Genomic DNA, 20,081 nt, shown 5'->3' with positions numbered 1-20,081 from the left:
TAGCTCCTTGTCAAGGAGGCAGAGTGGGGAATTGAACTCCCAACCTCTGGCTTGGCAGCCAGATGCCTAAACCACTGAGCCATCCAGCGGTTCAAATGAAGATGTTCCATGCTGTTCCATGGCACTGAGGAAGCAGTCTACAGTATTTAGTATTCCAGCCAAGGACACAGGATTTTTCATTCTGTAGAAGTGCAAAACAGTGGAGACTGCACAAGCTTACTCTATATTAAAGAAGCAAAAACTGTATTTATGATGCAAAGAGTGAACACCTGATATTAAAGGACACTGCACTCTCCATCCTTGCATCCAGCATTTCAGCCCCTAGGGTAAGAAGGCTCTTGTTCCTTCAGACTATATTATCTGTGAATGACATTGGACCTGCCCAAGGAATACACAATGCTGTCATCTCTACTTGTTTGCTAGCAGGTGGAGCCACAGAAGGACATGATCACATGACCTAACTCAAGTCATCTGAAGATTTTCTTGATTGTTATCCTCTCCCCCTTCTCCCGAATCAGGCCTATATCTATTAACACGTAATACAGAAGACAAGACAGGCTGTAACACTAAAGAAAAATGACTGCATCTCCTCTTCTTATGCTGCCGGATCAGTTGTCATATACTGTGGTTTCAGAAGGATACCTCAGAGCAGCTTTGGGTATTGTTGCTACCCATGGAAGAAGCACAACTCTTTCAGGAAAAATAACACAAAAGTGTGTGACTGTCACCAGTAATGGGTCTGACGCCAAGAGGTCAGCTACAACAAATGAAAGTATGTACCCTTTTGGGGAGGGAAGGGGGAAATACCTGGATCTTGGAATCTGGCAGATCACAGAACATAAGTTCTGATGTCTCAGAACTCTACAATGTATTCTGGCATTCCCAAGGCTGATGGGACAAAAATGAGAATTTCTGTTTCCCATTACATTATTCACACAAGAGTCCCAAAGTGGAGAAACAAAACAGAACAAAAAATTTAAAAAGCCAAACACAACATGGGGATCAGCTCCTGGGGAAAAGGGAGATGGCAGTAATTTCATTTCAGGTTGCCCAAATAAAGACAAACCAGAGTTTCTCCGCTGCAACAGAGGCTCAGCAAAACATGGTTCATTGCCAGTCAGCCATGTTTTGAACTGTGGGTACCAAAAGCCAAGTATGGGAGATAATTAGTCATGCTCCAACTTTACTCAGACAAAGCAGGGAGAAAGTGTAGGGGGTGAATCTCACATCCCAGCCCCCCCCAAATTTCCCCCCAACAGCCTAGTAACATTGTTACCACAAGGAAATCTGTTGGCTGCCCAGGTTTAAGTATCCCAAAAAGTGACTGACAAGGATAGTACAGTCCATGTTATTTTCTTGCTACAACTGAAGTTGCATTCCTTCTAGGTGAGGCAACCTATGATAGCTCCACACCCTCTATGGAAATCCCATCACTCCAGAGGTTCAAGATAATCAAGGTGGAGGCAGGGGCAAGGGAGATATTGTGGTAGCTTCACGGGAGAGGGGAGATACGAAAATAATGAAGTATGACAGAGGAATGGGAAAAGACAGAGGTTGGAACGCATGTGCATGGAAAAGATTCAAATACTACCATCCAACAATAGAACAGCAACCTATCCCAAAGACTCAATTCCTAAGACAGAGTTGGGTGGGCAACCAGCAGCCCTCCAGATCTTGTGGCACTACAACTCCCATTCTCCCTATCACTTGTTATGCAGCTAGAGCTGATGGGGGATACTGTCCCATATCTGGAACAGGAGCACAAGTTGCCCACCGCTGCTCCAAATGTTGAGCTTTTGATGCTTAAAACTGATTTCAATTCTCATTATCTGTAAAGTTGAACATCGCACCTAACAGCACCAAATTTCTTCATTTCTCATGGTTATTCTGTTACTGCAGGGGAAATGCATTATTTCCAAGCTTAAAAACTTATTTCTATTCCAGATATTATATGTATCCTACACCTGCTTTTATATCTTGGCCACTCTTCTTCTGTTTCCCCCCTAACTAACCTATACCTATCTTGCATTCTTGGTGCTTCCTGGGTTGCATTTCTCTTAAAAGTCGCTTTTAACTCTCTAGTGCAGTGGTCCCCAACCTTGGGCCTCCAGATGTTCTTGGACTTCAACTCCCAGAAATCCTGGCCAGCAGAGATGGTGGTGAACGCTTCTGGGAGTTGTAGTCCACCAACATCTGGAAGCCCAAGGTTGGGGATCACTGCTATAGTGGAGAGCAGCCGCCAAAAATTCTAGTTACAACTATAGATCAGCTCCACTCAGCTCTAGAGACAATGCTACAGCAAAGATTACTACTGAAAACAAAAAATGTAACATGCTTTATTTTGGCTTGCAGCAGCACACAGCGGAGTTCAAATCTATCCTCTACTTAAGATCCTCAACAAGGGAACAAGCTGATAGGCAAGTCTGGTCTTTCCAGCTACAACGGGGACATGATTCCAAACAAGAGACATTACAGCCAAGCAGATTTTGGCTGAGCGTTTTGGCTAAATGGGGTATAAGATTAAGCTAATTTAGAGAGTTGTAGAAGAAGTCTTGGACAGGGTAAAATCAGACTGAAAGAAACTGCAATTATGCTGTTTCAGTTCTTTAAAAGTCAGGATGACCAAGCTGCTGCACAAGCATGGAAGGGCCTAGGGGAGTGCACACGGAAAAGCCTCGGACTTAAGTCTACCAGTTTCTCACATACCCAAGGATGTTGCTGGTGTTATGCTGCTACTTGGTTCTCTCCCAGTAAAACTATTTACGTTAGCAGAACTCATACAGGTTGTGAGATGTACAATGAAACATCAACATGAAGCACCACCATACTGACCTGGGATATGCTTGTTAAACATGTGAATCACCACTGCAATTCACTATAGCATACCAAGCTAATTTGAAAGAGACAAATGAGTCTATGTACATCACCTTTTCCCTCCCATTTGCAAAAGATGGAACACTTCACACTAAGTGGGGTTTCACTCATGAAGGGTGTATTTGCATGTCACAAATGGTTTATGTGAAACAAAAGTGTTGGTTTGTTCCTTATGCATAGGAAGACTAAAGAAACTGTAGTTTGTTTCTCCCCCTTTTGTTGGCTCCTATTTCAGACTAGACAGCTGGAGAAACAATCCAGAGACAAGTCATAGTTCAGATGTCACAACAAACCATGATTTAAACAATTAGACTTCTTAAGCCAACAAGAATCACTTTGGATTGTGGCTGGTTAACAAACCACAACTTGTTACTGAAGGTGAGTTTGTACATTGCAATTTCAACAAACTATGCCATGGCTTGTTGTGATGTGTGATCAAACTGACAGTCAGCTTCTTGATTAACTTTTAAAAACATTACACCAAATACAAAGAAGCTCATGTCAAAACAGGCAGCAAACTTCCAACAGCACCTTTCCACAGTTTTGATCTTGCATATAGTTCTGGGAATCAACAGGTATGTTCTAATTAGCCTAGCAAGATTTTTTTCCCCATAAGATGTTTCAGAAGCACGAGACTCTTGCCTAGTAAAGAGTCACCCAGCCCAAATTCTTGGTCACTGAACATACACACCCAGTTACAAATTCAGACTTGATTTCTCAGGTGTACAAGCAGTAAACATTCAGATGTGGCATCTTACTATTACATAACCACATGAAGAGAAGACTTTGAGCAGACATGATGAATACAACAAAAAAGAGCAGCAGGACATAACATGCTGTATATAGCAGCTGCCTTAAATCAGGCACCCCATCCAAAAGACACAAGGCACAGTGGGGAGTGGACTCAGCTGCTGCACTACAAAAATGTAAGAGATAAATGGATGACAGTAATGGAACAGGAGTAATAGAACACTAATAGAAAAGGACGCAGAACTACAGCTCCAATAATCTCCAGCTATCTTAAACAATGATAAGGGATTCTGGGGCTTCAAGTTGAATGACATATAAGAACCCAAAGTTCAGAACATACTGCATTTTTGATGGAGAAGCCTCCAACATTCATGAATACATCAATTGAGGAGTGAACCAATTCTGTCAGCAAGCCTGATCTCAGGCTAGCTTTTGTGAAGGAGGCAAAAGTTGTCCGTGTTGATTGTGGTTAAAACCTCACATAGCTCCTGAGTGTGTGTGTGTAGTCTATTTTGCAGAGCATCCTGAAGACTAAGAGGAGTTCCCAAGAAGGGGTTGGCAAGTCCAGGATAGAAATATGCAGTGTGAGCAACTAACTGAGAAAGAGGAAACCTGGATAAACAGAAGGGCTACGGAACTGAAGGGGAAAAAATTAATGAGGAAACAGACTATGAAGAAGCCCCAAACAGCACAGAAACCACATTACACCTTCTGTAAGATGCCATGATGTCAAGTAACCAGCTCCAAATTCATTCCTGCATGACATTTCATCCACCCCTACATGGTATTTTATCTGGTCACTGAGGAAGTTAAAAAGCCGTGTTTTGAGGAAAGAAGGGATAGTGGAGGCATAGAACAGAAAAGGCAGGGAGCAAACACAACAGGCCAATATCTTGCAGAGAATCCAAGGATAAAAGGAACTGGGTATTATCAATAGGAAAGAAGAGTTTTGGACATTCTGGGAAGGGGTACAATTGAGAACACAGGATGAGGCTTTATCAGGGATTCCCGACCCAGGGCAGCCAACGTTTTGGCTGCGCTTTTTCAGGGCCGCTGCGGAAAGAGTTGGGTCGAAGCAGTTTGGCTGTTGTGGCTTCTACGGACGCTGCAGCAATGCAAACGTGCAACCCCCCCCCCCCCAAAGGCCAACAAATACCTGGGAAAGCGGTGACAGGATGACTGCGCGTCACCGATCGATCGGAATCAGCCCCAGCCTCCTTTGGCTGCAGTGTGTGGGGAGCCTTCCTACGGCGACCAGATCCAGATACCGAGACGGGCAAGGAGCCGAGAGAATAAATCCCCCCCCCCTTTTTTCCCTTGGGCTCGATGCTGCTTTGCTGCATCACTGGGGGAAGCAGAGAAGCCTTGCAACTTTCCCCAAAGCTTTCGGGTCCACGAGGAGGTCTCAGCCCCATCGGGACCTCGCAACCCAACACAAGAGGAACTCCTCCTCCGATCCCGTTTCCCTTTAAAAAATGCACCTTTGGCTTTCTCAAATAGCCCGCACCTCCTTCCCTCTTCCCTGCCCCGGCTCTGGTCGAAGCACAAGGACCCGGTCCCTGGGGGATCGATCACCCCCCCCCACACGGGCTGGCTTTGTTCCGCTGCAACAGCCCCCCTTCCTCCTCCTCCTCCTCCAGGTCCACCCCCCCTTGGATGGCTAGGCGACCGCAACGCCCTGCCTTGCCTTGCCTTGCCTGCCGCTCCTCCTCACCTGTCCTCCGAGACGCTGATGATCCCCTCTTCTTTGGGCACGATGGCCGCCATGGTCACCGCGTCCTGCGCGCCTTCCACCTGGCCGAGCAGGAGGGGCCGCCGGGTGAGTGGCTCGGCCGGCATCGGCTCCGCAGCCATGGAAGAGCGCGGCCAAGAAGAACAAGCAGCCTCGGCTTCAGCAACCAGAAGCCCTGCACGCCCCTGCCTGCCCCTGCCCCACCACGCCACGCCTGCGCACTGAAGCCGGGACCGGAAGCAACGGGAGGGAGGGAGGAGGAGGAAAGAAAAAAAGAGAGAGCATAGGGTACGGTCTTCATGGGTCTCGAGCGCTACTTCCGGATCCCGATTGCAGCTCCCATAGGCTCCTCCACGGGGGCAACAAAGACGGAAGGCGGGGCGGGGGGGGGGAGAACTAATAATATGTGTAAATAAATAAAGCACGGCGGATCCGGCCTTTCTCCTCGATGGATTATTTTTGTCATACCTACTCAGAAGGAAGCAGGCATTCTTTATATCTACTCCATCCTTGTCAAAAGCGAGGGTGATCGGTTTGGGGTTCTTCTGGCAGAGCTTCCGACTGTGTAAACGACTTTACGAAACAGTAATTATATGTATATCAATTTTATATTGATTTGGTTTTACTGGTCTTTGACCGTAATAAAGTATACGACTATTCCACTTTTTAAAAGGCGAGCACGCAGCTGGAGGGCATCTAGTGATGACAAGAGTACGTGGATCTTCGGCAGATTTGCTTCTAAGCGCTGTCTAAGATTTAAAAGTATGGGTAAATAAACAGACATTAAAAACTCCTGGGCGATTGCACGGGCTGGAAGCGAAAAAGCATGTCTTGCATCAGCGCTCTGTGGGAGACTTTTGGAGTTCTAGAACTGAAAGGGTCCCCAAAAGTCATGCAGGCTGGAAATCTGCTGGTAAAGCGTCCCTGACAGGTGGTCATCTGGCGCCTGCTTTGAAAGCCTGCAGTGGAGGAGAATCCGCCAGGCTCCCAGGCAGTCCATTCCAGTGTCGAACTTTAGATGTGTATAAAAAAAATACTTTTTTCCACCCCTAGCAAACACAAGAGGTAAAATCTATTCTTTAATTCTCTGAAAACAAAAGGCTTCAGCTTTCCTAGAATTACTCACATCAGACACAATGAGACTTTCTTCTCCCAACTACAGAGCTAATGAAGAACTAATGTGTTACTGTCTATAATAGTCCACACTGGCATATAGGGCAGTATATGGATCACTGTTGGTACAGTTTGGTTTGAACCAAATGGGAGCATCCCTACATGTTTCTACTTAGATCAAATCATCCTGCCCCTTTAAGAGCTGTCACACACCTTTCTGGCACAGTGGTAGGGCATGCATTCTTTTCAGTATGAAAACTATGCAGACTGTTAGCTTGCACCCAAATGGAACTCTGGGCAGTATTAACCGAGGAGACAACCCTGTGATGTGTTAAGTGGGTTGTGATAGTTAAAGGGAGGGCAGAGAAACCTCCATTTTTGTTTTCTTTTTCACATTAATATTTCCTAATCAATGCAGCAAAATTCTAATACCAAGCTAGGTTGATGTCTTGCCATTTCAATATGCCACTTATTTTATTTAACAACCAAAGAAAGGAAAATCACCCCAGCCCCTAGATGAGAACTGAAACAAAAGGCTGGGAATGAGGGTGTTTTGACTCAATGGGCTCCATTGAGGTACCTCCCTTCCATCTCCCCAGCTGTTTCCCCTTGCATGTAGCTGTTCTCGGCTACTGTTGCTTCCTTACTCATGAGTAAACCAGGTAAACTTACTTGCAGGTCAATTGGGTAAACATTTCTCTGTGTGGACCTGAGTACCATCACCAGTGTGGAAGAAAGGACCACTCAAGTGAGAGTTAAAATAGATCACACGTAAGAGAAGAACCTTTTAAGAGTGGACCAGACCACACCAGATTTCCCAGTGTGGACAGTTTTCATTTTACCTTTTCCACACTATTGATGTGTGAGGTAGGGTGGCTGGTGGGATTTTCTATAGTGTTTACCTGGGATGGAACTTAAGGTACAAAAAGTGTGCATCTATGTGACTATGTTGGGCAGATGAAGGAGCCATTGGTCAATGATCTGAATTTCTTTGCTTTGTGAGGTACATATAGCTTAAAACCACAGTTCTTTTCTTTAAACTAAACTTTGATAAAATGAAAACATAAAACTTCAACATTTCTCCTCAAAATGCTTCTAAAATGCCTTTTAAATGCTCTTTAAGTCACTTCAAAAAGTGATGAAAACATTGCCTGCTATTACTCCTAGTTGTGTCAGAATTCCTATTCATTGCATTACTTTGGAAATATAGCTTAGCCATCCCTTCATGGGGTGTGTGTGTGGAGAGTGACTTGTCATTTGTAATTCCTGCTCCTCTGAGCTCTGGATGGCAGAATGGCTAGAAGGACTTGGGGGCACTGGGCTCCTGGCTCTAACGATGTAAAGAAAGCTCTCCGACTCCACCTGGCGTCCTTGTACCCGAGTAAGAGCTAACACTTTTCAAAAGAAATTGTACAGTCATTAAGTAGACTTAATATGTTTACTTATGTAAAGGGTAACTGCGTCTCATGTGTTCAAGAATATTCCTGCTGAGGGATGATAAGTAAAATGTTAATACACGGAACACCATACCAGAGACAAAGATGGAAGGGAAAAATTGTTAGTATTATGAAAGTATTGGTAATGAACAGATGGCACCAGCTTCAACTGGGTTAGAAATGTATTATTGACTTGTTTGCTTGTAAGTTTTATGTTTGCGTCACCTTTCTCCCAATACAGGGAACCAAGATGGCTCACAAATACTTCAAAACAAGTACAAATTAAAACATAGCAAGTTATGACATTACAAAATAATTAACCCTTTGTTGTTATGTGCCATCAAGTTGCCCCTGACTTATGGTGAATGAGAAATGGTGAATGAGAAATATCCAGAATGTCCTGTCCTCCGCAGCCCACCTCAGCTCTTGTCAACTCAAGCCTGTAACTTTCTTGATACAGTCAATCCATCTTGTATTTAGTCTTCAGGTTTTCCTGCTACCTTGTCCCAACCAGTGAAATTTATCTCCTCAGCCCACAAACTATTTTGCTCTTTCTTAGGCTCCACCAATTTATCTCCACTCCAGTGCTGTTTCTCCTCTTTTCTCTGCTAATTGGAGGTTTTTCAAACAACTAGAACCCCATGAGCTTACATTCTTTGAGTCCTGATGAAGACAGACACCCAATGGTGCAACAGAAGGTCAGCAGATATAGATCAGCCAATCTCAACCTTTTTTTTGTCATGGCCCTAAGCACAATATGAAAGAAATGTAGGCCAAATCAGGATTGTATTAGTCACTTGACAGACCTTATAAGGTGGTATATAAAGAATTGTTTCCAGCCTGTGGCCCTCTTCAATGTGCCAAGGCAGTTGTGAATGGCTAAAATAGATGACTGACAGGAGAGCAGCTTCAATATAATATTACATAATGTATCCCTCCTGTATCTATCTTCCAACAAGAGGGAACTTCTCTCCCACTCCCCGGAAGGATTGCCATATTCCGGTTCCCCAAATCCAGGTTACAACCAAACAGTGATCAACATTCCTATCCAACTAATTTTCTGGTAAGTGTAATGCAGGGGTATACAAGCAGAATTCAGAGATTTATGGTTCCCTAGTATCCCTTTTTTGTTGCCACCTTTTCCTTTTGCAGGACTCTTGCATCTTAAATATTGGAAGGAGCTACAGACAATTCAACAAGACGTTCCGTATCATTTGAGTTTCTGCTTCAGACCATGGCAACATTTCCAAAGAGGGACCCAAAGAGGGACATAGAAAGAGGGAGAAACACTGGCAAGCACACATTAGGGCTGTAGTAAAGATTACTGTGCTAATGTTGGTAAATTATTTTTATGCTAAAAATGCTTTTAAAATGCTAACCATTATTATTAGCAATTATGCCATATACTGTAGTAGCAGGACTACAGAATGAAATAATGCTTCTCCAGAGTATTTTCATTTGAGAAATGAGCTGGCTTTTGTTTTCAGAAATGGATCTAAAGACTAATTGTCTCTGAACATGTGCAAAGGATTTCCTCTTTTGAAACAGAGCTATTTTAAGTGTATGGAATCAAACAGGAGTGCAATCCTATTCATGTCTTATTTGGAAATAGATGCCATTGAGTTCAATGGAGCTTGCTTCCTCTTTAAGTGAAGGGAGGGTGGATGGCAGCCTAGAAGACAAAGTGATTCTCAAGGTGAACTTTCCCACCCACCCCTCTCTTTCACACATACTCACACAAACCTCCCCTTTTCCACTCCCACCAAACGAAGATGCAAAATCTTGTTTAAGTTGATAAAAAGCTGCCACCCCTCTAAGAAAGAGAAGAAATCTCTTACTGTCTTCCCTTACCACATGTCAGCATTTGTAGCCAAGAGCTATCACTTTGACCCTTTGATATCAAAGCCAATTAACGTGGATGCATACACGATGTGGGCAGGCAGTGTGGAGATGGGTGGCACCGTTTCCAGCCTTAAATCTCTCGGGCGGGAAATGGGATTTCAGTTACAGCTGCAACTTGACTCATTTGCAAAACAACTGGGCAGAATGGAGACTACATGCATTGCCTTGTAGCTCAGCTTTTACTATACTTATTGAACTTTTTCCTTTTAAAAGCTGGAAGGGCAGCTAATGATGTACAGTATATCTGTGGGATGGCCAGACGGTAATAAAACATAGCCAGCCCATTTGGCAAAAATGCCTTTCTATCTTTTCCTCCTCTCTCACTGAGTTCTCTCTTCTTCAATCCCCCTAGCCTTTCTCATTCAGCCTTTTCCTTCCACCCATTCCCACACAAGGCAGAAGGCATGTTCGTTGTCCCTTTGTATATGTATGTACACAAACGTTTGGAGCAAAGAACAGGAACAATTTATCAGGCATGTGAGTTATGTATAGGTAAGACCTTTGCTGTTTCAGCCACGGAAGGGCTAGAAGTGTAGACTTGTGTAGCCTAATTCTGCAGAGTCCTGCTGAAAACAGCTGCAAGTAATTTTCACTGAACTTCAAAGCTTCTTGCCCTTGAAGGGGGGGGAACCCCACTCCTGATAAGCTCCCTTACCTCCAAGAAGCTCTCTTACTCTTCAAGGCCCCTGTGTTTGCCACTTAGTGATGTGACATAGTAATGCAGACAACAGCAGATTTATTTAAGTGTGTTTGTAAAACAAAGTATTTATTTTAAGAACCAAATAACATAAAATGTGTTACCCCAATATGCGTTCTTTCAGGTGTCTATTTTCACGCCATGGAGCTCTGACAGTGTTGGACACACACTTTCTTTTATGATTGTAGAAGAATAAAAGTGTGCTGCTCTGAAGCGGTTGGGAAGACAGTTTGAGTGCAGATGGAGGAAATATCGCTGCGGCTATGACCAAACACAGCTTAGAGCCCATTGTTGGGCCTACTCTGTGGTGATACGGCTGGCAAAACAGCAACATTTCTCCAGTCATATTGTGTCCTCAGCATATCGTCCAGGAGAGCTATTTCGAGTGGTCTGGGACCTTTTTCAGCCTAATGGTTCGTGTGGTGGCTGAGCAGCTCCAGGCTCTCCTGGATGAAATGGATTATCTAGATCCATTTCAATCAGGTTTCAGGCCAGGTTATGGGATGGAGACTGCCTTGGTTGCCCTGTTTGACGACCTCTGCTGGGAGAAAGATGGGGGAATGCATCCCTGTTGATTCTCCTGGACCTCTCAGTGGCTTTCGACACCATCAACCATGGTGTCCTTCTGGATAGATTGGCTAGAATGGGAATGGGAGGCACCATTTTACTATGGTTCTGCTCCTACCAGGCTGATCAAGTCTAGAAGGTGGTGCTGGGGGACAGTAGCTCTGATCCATGGCGGTTGCATCATGGGGTTCCTCAGGGCTCTATACTGTCCCCCATACTATTCAATATCTACATGAAACTGCTGGGGGAGGTCGTTAGGAGGTTTGGGGTGAGGAGTCAGCAATGTGCTGACAACACTCAGGTCTACCTCTCATTCTCTACCAATCCAGGTGTGGCAGTCGCCGTTCTGAACTCGTGCCTGGACTCAATAATAGACTGGATAAGGGTTAATAAACTGAGGCTCAATCCAGACAAGTTGGAAGTGTTGCTGATAGGTGCTCTGCCAGATAGGTTAAAGGGCCATTTCCTTGCCTTAGATGGGGTTACACTCCCCCTAAAGGACAGGATCTGCAGCTTGGGGGTGCTCCTTGACCCAGGTCTGACCTTGGAAGCCCAGGTGGGCCTCAGTGTCCAGGGGTGCCTTCTTACAGCTGCGGAGAATATATCAACATTGCCGTTACCTGGATGAGCGGAGCCTGGCAGCAGTCACACATGCACTGGTAACAACCAGACTGGACTACTGCAATGTGCTATAGGTGGGGCAGCCTTTGAAGACGGTCCGGCGACTACAACTGGCACAGAACCGGGCTGCATGGTTGGTAAGTGGTGCCACCACATGGACTCATATCACTCCTGTTCTGAAAATTTTACACTGGCTGCCTGTTGCTGCTCAGGCCCAATTCAAAGTGCTTACTGTGACAAACCCAGACCTACTGGGATCTGCCACACGTTCACTAAGCTGCCACCAACCATTCCCTATAAGAAGTCACACAGACCAGGGATGGATTTTTAAACAATAAAAAGAATAAAGTTTATTTTAAATACACACAGGGAAAAATAAACAATCAGGTGAATAGGATAAAGTAACGTGGCTTATTCTCACTCATACAAGCATACAGTTTGGTTCACCCAGAACCCTTAACTTGAAGCACAGACCCTGAACCTATCAGTTCTGGCTAACCAACAGACACCTGAACCTATCAGGTTGGTACTCTGACACACAGTAGTACCCTGTCTGACACACAGACTCCCACAACAGCTTCTTCTTCCCAGCTGCTGCTTCGTCACAACCCAGTGTCTCTCAGCATCTCTCAGTGTGTCACAGCATCTCTTTTCACCACACCGGCATCACATATTTATACAGTACAGCCCCTCCTCCTGATGTCCCGCCTTCTACTCCCCATAGGATGGAACTTTCCCTCCAAACCCATGACAGACAGGTAACATCAGTGCTGTATGTAACACCTCCCCTCTTTATAAGTTGTTTTGTAGGGGGAAAGCTAACGTGCTTTTCACCAAAAAAACAACCTAGGTAAAATACACAACAACAGTTATACATACCATATTATACTTACTTATACTTACATTCTAAGTTAAACCATAGCAAATAGGCATTTAAACATTTATCATATACAATACATCCATTTACCTTTATTCATACAAACCAAATTCAAAAAATAGGTACATTTTACTTTTTGTTCACCAAAATATACCCATAGTCCATGTTTCTTTCGCCGTCTTCATTCTTCAGGTCTTCTTGATAAGGCGTCAGCAACACAGTTCACTGACCCTCTGACCACCTTCACTTCAAAGTCATAGTCCTGTAGGTTTAAAGCCCACCTCATAAGTTTGCTATTGTGGGTTTTCATTGTCTTTAACCATTGCAATGGTGAATGGTCAGTACACAGAACAAAATGTCTTCCCCAGATGTAAGGCTTGGCCTTCTGGATCGCGTAGACTATGGCCAAACACTCCTTCTCCACGGTTGCCAAATGTCTCTCACCTTTTTGAAGTTTCCTACTCAGGTAGGACACTGGATGCTGGTCACCATTCTCATCCTCCTGGCACAGAACTGCTCCTACCCTGCTGTTAGACGCATCGGTGTAGATGATGAACTCCCGGTCGAAGTCTGGAGCCCGCAGCACAGGATAGTTGATTAACGCCTCCTTCAACCTCTGGAACGCCGCCTCACAGTCGCTGGTCCACGGGATGCGGTCATCAGTCTTCTTCCTCGTCAGATCGGTCAGCGGAGCCGCAATCTCGCTAAACCTCGGGATGAACTTTCTGTAGTAGCCCACCAACCCAAGAAATGATTTGACTTTTTTCTTGGTGTTGGGTCTGGGCCAATCACGAACAGCTTCTATTTTGGCCTCCAGGGGTTTTATCATTCCTCCCCCTACCATGTGACCCAAGTATTTTATTTCTGGGCTACCCAGCTGACACTTGCTGGCCTTTACTGTTAGCCCTGCTGCACTTAACCTCTGCAGCACTAACTCCAGGTGTATCAGGTGATCTTCCCAGGTATTACTGAAGATCCCTATGTCGTCAATGTAGGCCACTGTAAAGTCACTGAGCCCTGCCAAGGTCTGGTCCATCAGCCTTTGGAATGTGGCTGGTGCATTTCTGAGACCAAAGCTCAGGACTCGAAACTCATAGAGACCAAAAGGGCTGCAAAAGGCAGTCTTTTCTTGATCCCTGGGATCAATTCTTAATTGCCAATATCCCTTTACCAGGTCCAATGATGAGATGAACCGACAACCCCCTATGGTTTCAATCAGGTTGTCTAGCCTGGGCATTGGGTAGGCATCAGGAGTGGTTACACGGTTTAATTTCCTGTAATCAACACAAAACCTAATGCTCCCATCAGGCTTGTCCACAAGGACTATCGGAGAGGACCAAGGACTAGAAGAGGGGACGATTATGTTCTCCCTCAGCATCTCGTCCAGCTCCTTCCGCACCTTGTCCCTATAGGGTCCCGTTACTCGGTATGGGGATACTGCCTGCGGGGGTGCATCCCCTGTGTGGATCCGATGCATCACTCCCTTCACTATCCCCGGCTTGTTGGAAAACACCTGTTGATATTTACTAAGCAGCATTTTTAGTTCTTGCTGCTGGTCTTGGGTGAGTGCAGGACTGATCTTTACCTCCTCTGGGTTGTATTTTACTTCCCCTCTACCCTCCCAGAAGGGTAATTCAGCTTCCTCACTCTCAGCTGCTTTTATCGCGAATAAAACCCTCTGTTCCCCTCGGTAGTAGGGTTTTAGGGCATTCACATGAACCACCCTCCTTGCTTGGTTCTCCTCCTGCTCTATTAGGTAGTTCAGGTCTGACATCTTGGAAATGACCCTATATGGTCCTGCCCATTTGAGCTGCAGTTTATTCTCTCTGCAGGGCCTAAGCCAAAGCACTTCCTCCCCTGGGTCAAAGTGCCTCTCTCTAGCTTTGTGGTCATACCATGTTTTCTGTCTGACCTTCTGCGCTTGCAGGTTTTCTGCTGCCAGCTCTAGATTTCTCCTTAGGTCATTCATCAAGGTGTCTATGTAAGTCACAACGTCTTGTGGGTCATCCTGGGTGATCTGCTCCCAATTTTGTTTGATCAAATCAAGGGGCCCTTTCACCCTTCTCCCAAATAAAAGTTCAAATGGACTGAACCCAGTACTGGCTTGTGGCACTGATCGATAAGCAAACAACAGGGATTGCAGCTTCTGGTCCCAATTGTTTGGATTCTCTGCCAAGTAAGCCCTAATCATGCGCATTAGAGTCCCATTGAACTTCTCAGTTAACCCATTACTTTCAGGATGATAGGCAGTGGTTTCCTTGTGCTTTATTCCACAGATCTGCCATAAGCGTTTCATGAGCTTCGATGTGAACGATGCGCCCAAATCTGTGATTATCTCTGAGGCAAATCCCATCCTGGACATATACCCCACCAAAGCATCGGCCACTGTGTTAGTTTCAATGTTAGTCAAGGGTATGGCTTCAGGATATCTTGTGGCATGGTCCACAATTGTTAGAATGAACCTGTTCCCCCTCTTTGTGGCCTTGGGCAAAGGTCCCACAATATCCACCCCTATGCATTTGAACGGAGTGTCAATCACAGGCAAAGGGCACAACTTTGCTTTGGTCCTGTCACGGCTATTCCCCTGCCTTTGACACACATCACATTGTTTACAGAACTCCCTGATCTGCTTCCCTATGTCAGGCCAGTAGAAATTCTGTGTGATTCTCTGCTGTGTTTTGTTCACTCCTAAGTGCGCAGCAAACATGTCAGAGTGCCCCCTTTGTAAGATCATGGGGCGATACTTTTCAGGTACCACCAGCTGACTTCTGATCCCATCTCCCCCTTTTGAGATATTCCTCAGGGTTTCTCTATATAAAATCCCCTTTTTCTCCAGAAATCTCACTGGGGTTTCAGGTGTTAGCTGGGCGTCAGTCACCTGTTCAAAACACTTTTGGAGAGTGGCGTCTGCCTTTTGCTCCTGTCCAAATCTGCTGTCTGTGGTTAAGGTTTCCACCACAGCTTCTGAACTCCCCTCTGCTTCCGTCTCTGGCTCATCATTACCCCCCTGAACTGTCCCTGTGGTGGCTTGTGAGCGTGTAATCACTAGCACCCGTTTCACATGTTCAGCCAGGTCATTTCCCACGAGCACGGCTGCTGGCAGAGTCGATGAAATCGCTAGCCGCCAATCTCCCCTCCAGCCTTGAAAGTTGACAGGTACCTCTGCTACTGGCAGAGAGATTACCTGCCCCTCAATCCCTGCCACCTTCATGCTTTCATTTGGGATTATAAACTCCCTAGGGATGATATCTGGATGGCACAGGGTTACCTGGGAACAAGTGTCCCGCAGCCCCCTATACTGACGGTCAAGTATTCCTACGTCCACCCCTGCTGTCTCAAACAACTGAGAATCTGTTTTCACCAGCAAGCAGCGCTTTACCTCCACAAGAGGACCATTTTCCTCAGCCTGATCAGCAGAGGTAGCTGTTCCAGACTGAGTAGTCATGGCAACCGGCTCCCTCAGTGACACTGAGCCTTGCTCTTTCTGGACACAGAACACAGCTTTTGGCTTGGTTCCACTAGAATTCTGAGGCACCATTCCTTTTAGCTGCTTTAATTTCTCACACTCTGAGATTAGATGACCCTTTCCCTGACAGAAATAGCATTTTCTGGTGTATTTTGATTCTCTCTCATCTTGTTTTGGTTTTCCCTCCACAATCTGAGGTCTTAGTTTCATGTCTGAGGGCTTCCCTTCACCATGGGCCCCTCCCCCTTGCTGGCTTTTCCCTGGTCCCTGAGAGTACTTGCTGTAGGTTTCTTTGGGTTTACCCACAGATTTCCCCTCACCCAAGGGCTTTCTTATTTGGGAAATAAAATCTGCGATCTCTGCGGCTGCTGCCACAGATTTCGGTTTCCTTTCCCTCACCTGGAATTTTAATTCCCCATGCAGGACTGAATAGAACTGTTCCAGCGCTATCAAGTCTTTAAGCTGCTCATAGGTCTCTGTCCCCTCCTGCGATAGCCATTTCTCAAGCAGCCTCACCAATTGGGCCCCCACTTGGGTAAAAGTCTGTTCTGGCTTCTTGGTGAGGGACCTGAATCTTTGTCTCAGCTGCTCTGCATTTATCCCATGTCTGGCAAACACCAGTTTTTTAAACTCTGCAAAATCTTTCATCAGTTCCTCAGGCATCTCGGCATAAACCTCAGCCAGGCTACCACTGATTAAAGATCGCATGATGGTCATCTTCTCAGTTTCCCTCACTGAGAAGTCCACAAACGCTCTTTCCACTAAGGAAAAGAACACCTCAGGACAATCTCCCTTGTGGTACACAGGGAATTTCTTCAGGTCAGCTTTAGACAATTGGCCTCCCTCAGAATCCCTATTATTATTATTGTTCTGATTCATCAGTTCCATTTTTCTTAATTCAAACGCCATTCTTTCTTTTTCCAGAGCAATTTGCTCTCTCTCCCTCTCCCTTTCAAACGCCATTTTCTCTCTCTCCAATCTTTCTTCTCTTTCCCTCACCCTCAGTTCATGCTGTTGGGCTAGGATCAATTTTCTGAGTTCTGGGTTCTGCTCTCCTGTGCTGTCACCTTGCACTGAGCCAAATTCATCCTCAGAACCTTGGTCAATCTGGGGGTCTTTCACTTCACTCATGTCTGCTACTTGGCTTCGAGTCAAGGGCATACCCCCCCCTCAGAACAGGCTGCTTTAAAAAGTCAAGCCTCAAAATAAAACGACCACTTTTTTCCTTCTTGCCTCAGAACCAGCTCTCCCTAGAGATTGCTGCTGTTCTTCAGCACTAAACTTGCAACAGTATCGAGTCAGAGCCTACCCCCCTCTGCTGGGCCTCTCAGCTGGCAAGCTAGCTCACTGTTACTACGCAGTTTTGCCTCAGCTTTTTCCCGCCAAAACTAGGCTGCCTCAGAGCACCTTAATCTAAGTCTCCCCAGTTGGCACGTTCTTCTACTAGCGCACCTCCCCGTGAGGTACACCTAGAAGATTACCTACGCGCCTCAGACTGTCCCTGACTAGACCCCCCTTGCTCTGGGCACACTTGCCAAGGCTTTGCTGGACCACTGGACAACTGGACCAGTCGTATCCCACACGCTGGACACCAATCAATGTGACAAACCCAGACCTACTGGGATATGTCACACAGTTACACTAAGCTGCCACCAACCATTCCCTATAAGAAGTCACACAGACCAGGGATGGATTTTTAAACAATAAAAAGAATAAAGTTTATTTTAAATACACACAGGGAAAAATAAACAATCAGGTGAATAGGATAAAGTAACGTGGCTTATTCTCACTCATACAAGCATACAGTTTGGTTCACCCAGAACCCTTAACTTGAAGCACAGACCCTGAACCTATCAGTTCTGGCTAACCAACAGACACCTGAACCTATCAGGTTGGTACTCTGACACACAGTAGTACCCTGTCTGACACACAGACTCCCACAACAGCTTCTTCTTCCCAGCTGCTGCTTCGTCACAACCCAGTGTCTCTCAGCATCTCTCAGTGTGTCACAGCATCTCTTTTCACCACACCGGCATCACATATTTATACAGTACAGCCCCTCCTCCTGATGTCCCGCCTTCTACTCCCCATAGGATGGAACTTTCCCTCCAAACCCATGACAGACAGGTAACATCAGTGCTGTATGTAACACTTACTTTGACATAAAAAGCCTTAAACGGCTTAGGACCGCCTTCTTCCATAGGAGCCTGCCCATCTAAGATCAGGCCAGAAGGCCCTTCTGAAGGTGCCATCCCTGAAAGAGGTGAGGGGGATGACATGTTGAAATAGGGCCTTCTCGGCTGTTGCTCCCCTCCCTATAGAGATCCACCTGGCTCCAAAACTTTTGGTTTTTCGGTGCCAGGCAAAGACCTTTCTGTTCAACCAGTATTTTAATTGAATAGTATTCTTTAGCTGGCCATATAAGCAGAAGGATTTATTAATATTAATGCTTTAATGACTGTTTTTAATATAGGGTATTATTATTATAATACTCCTAAACAGATTGCTGCCTTGTTGTGGCGAAGGGGCTTGAGTAATTCAGAGAAGCTATGGGCTATGCCGTGCAGGGACACCCAAGACAGACAGGTCATATTGGAGAATTCTGAATAAATGCGATCCACCTGGAGCAGGAAGTGGCAAGCCACTCCAGTATCTTTGCCAAGAAAACTCCATGGACAGAAACAAAAGGCTAAAAGATATTATGCTAGAAGATGAGCCCCTCAGGTCGGAAGGCGTCCAACATGCTAATGAGGAAGAGTGGAGGACAAGTACAAGTAGCTCCAGAGCTAATGAAGTGGTTGGGCCAAAGTCAAAAGGACGCCAGCTGTGGACGTGCCTGGAAGTGAAAGGAAAGTCCAATGCTGCAAAGAAAAATACTGCATAGGAACCTGGAATGTAAGATCTATGAACCTTGGGAAGCTGGATGTGGTCAAAACAGGAGATGGCAAGAATAAACATTGACATCCTGGGTGTCGAAGAACTAAAATGGATGGGAATGGATGAATTCAATTCAGACGATTCTCGTATCTACCATTGTGGGCAAGAATCCCATAGAAGAAATGGAGTAGCCCTCGTCAACAAAAGAGTGGGGAAAGCTGTACTGGGATACAATCTCAAAAATGATAGAATGATATCAATACGAATCCAAGGCAGACCTTTCAACATCACAGTAATCCAAGTTTGTGCACCAACCACCGATGCTGAAGAGGGTGAAAGTGACCAATTCTGTGAAGATTTACAACACCTTCTAGAACTGACACCAAAGAAAGGTGTTCTTCTCATTATAGGGGATTGGAATGCTAACATAGGGAGGCAAGAGATAAAAGGAACAATAGAAAAGTTTGGCCTTGGAGTTCAAAACGAAGCAGGGCAAAGGCTAATAGAGTTTTGTCAAGAGAACAAGATGGTCATCACAAACACTCTTTTCCAACAACACATGAACATCACCAGATGGGCAATACCGAAATCAGATTGATTATATTCTCTGCAACCAAAGATGGAGAAGCTCTATACAGTCAGCAAAAACAAGACCTGGAGGCGATTGTGGCTCTGATCATCGGCTTCTTATAGCAAAACTCAAGTTTAAACTGACGAAAGTAGGAAAAACCACTGGGCTAGTCAGGTATAAACTAAACCAAATCCCTTATGAATACACAGTGGAAGTGAAGAATAGATTTAAGGAGCTAGATTTGGTGGACAGAGTGCCTGAAGAACTATGGGTGTTGGCTCGTAACATTGTACAGGAGGCAGCAACAAAAACCATCCCAAAGAAAAGGAAATACAAGAAAACAAAGTAGCTGTCAAATGAGGCCTTACAAATAGCAGAGAAGAGAAGGGAAACAAAATGCAAGGGAGATAGGGAAAGTTACAGAAAATTGAATGCTGACTACCAAAGAATAGCAAGAAGAGACAAGAGGACCTTCTTAAATGAACAGTGCAAAGATTTAAAGGAAAATAATAGAAAGGGGAAAACCAGAGATCTCTTCAGGAAAATTGGAGATATTAAAGGAACATTTTGTGCAAAGATGGACATGATAAAGGACAAA

The 20,081-nt window shown here is 45.2% G+C and overlaps 1 protein-coding gene across 2 annotated transcripts in view; it reads right to left on the bottom strand.

Annotated features, from left to right (window-relative positions):
• WDFY2 (WD repeat and FYVE domain containing 2) overlaps nt 1–5,590 on the bottom strand; it is a 44,896-nt gene extending 39,306 nt beyond the window's left edge. Inside the window, exon 1 of one of the 2 annotated variants that reach the window (XM_020788002.3) lies at nt 5,339–5,590. In XM_020788002.3, coding sequence (XP_020643661.1) covers nt 5,339–5,478 — 140 coding nt within the window. In that variant the 5' untranslated portion in view covers nt 5,479–5,590. Of the gene's footprint in view, nt 1–4,780; nt 5,235–5,338 lie in introns of those variants that run through there. The other variant, XM_078378250.1, reaches the window with a different exon arrangement.
• Between the last annotated feature and the right edge of the window lie 14,491 nt (nt 5,591–20,081).

The sequence above is a fragment of the Pogona vitticeps genome, chromosome 1 (assembly GCF_051106095.1).
Source record: "Pogona vitticeps strain Pit_001003342236 chromosome 1, PviZW2.1, whole genome shotgun sequence".
Lineage (NCBI taxonomy): Eukaryota > Metazoa > Chordata > Lepidosauria > Squamata > Agamidae > Pogona > Pogona vitticeps.
The sequence above is the reverse complement of the archived record's forward strand: the minus strand, read 5'-3'. Positions and strand labels throughout refer to the sequence as shown.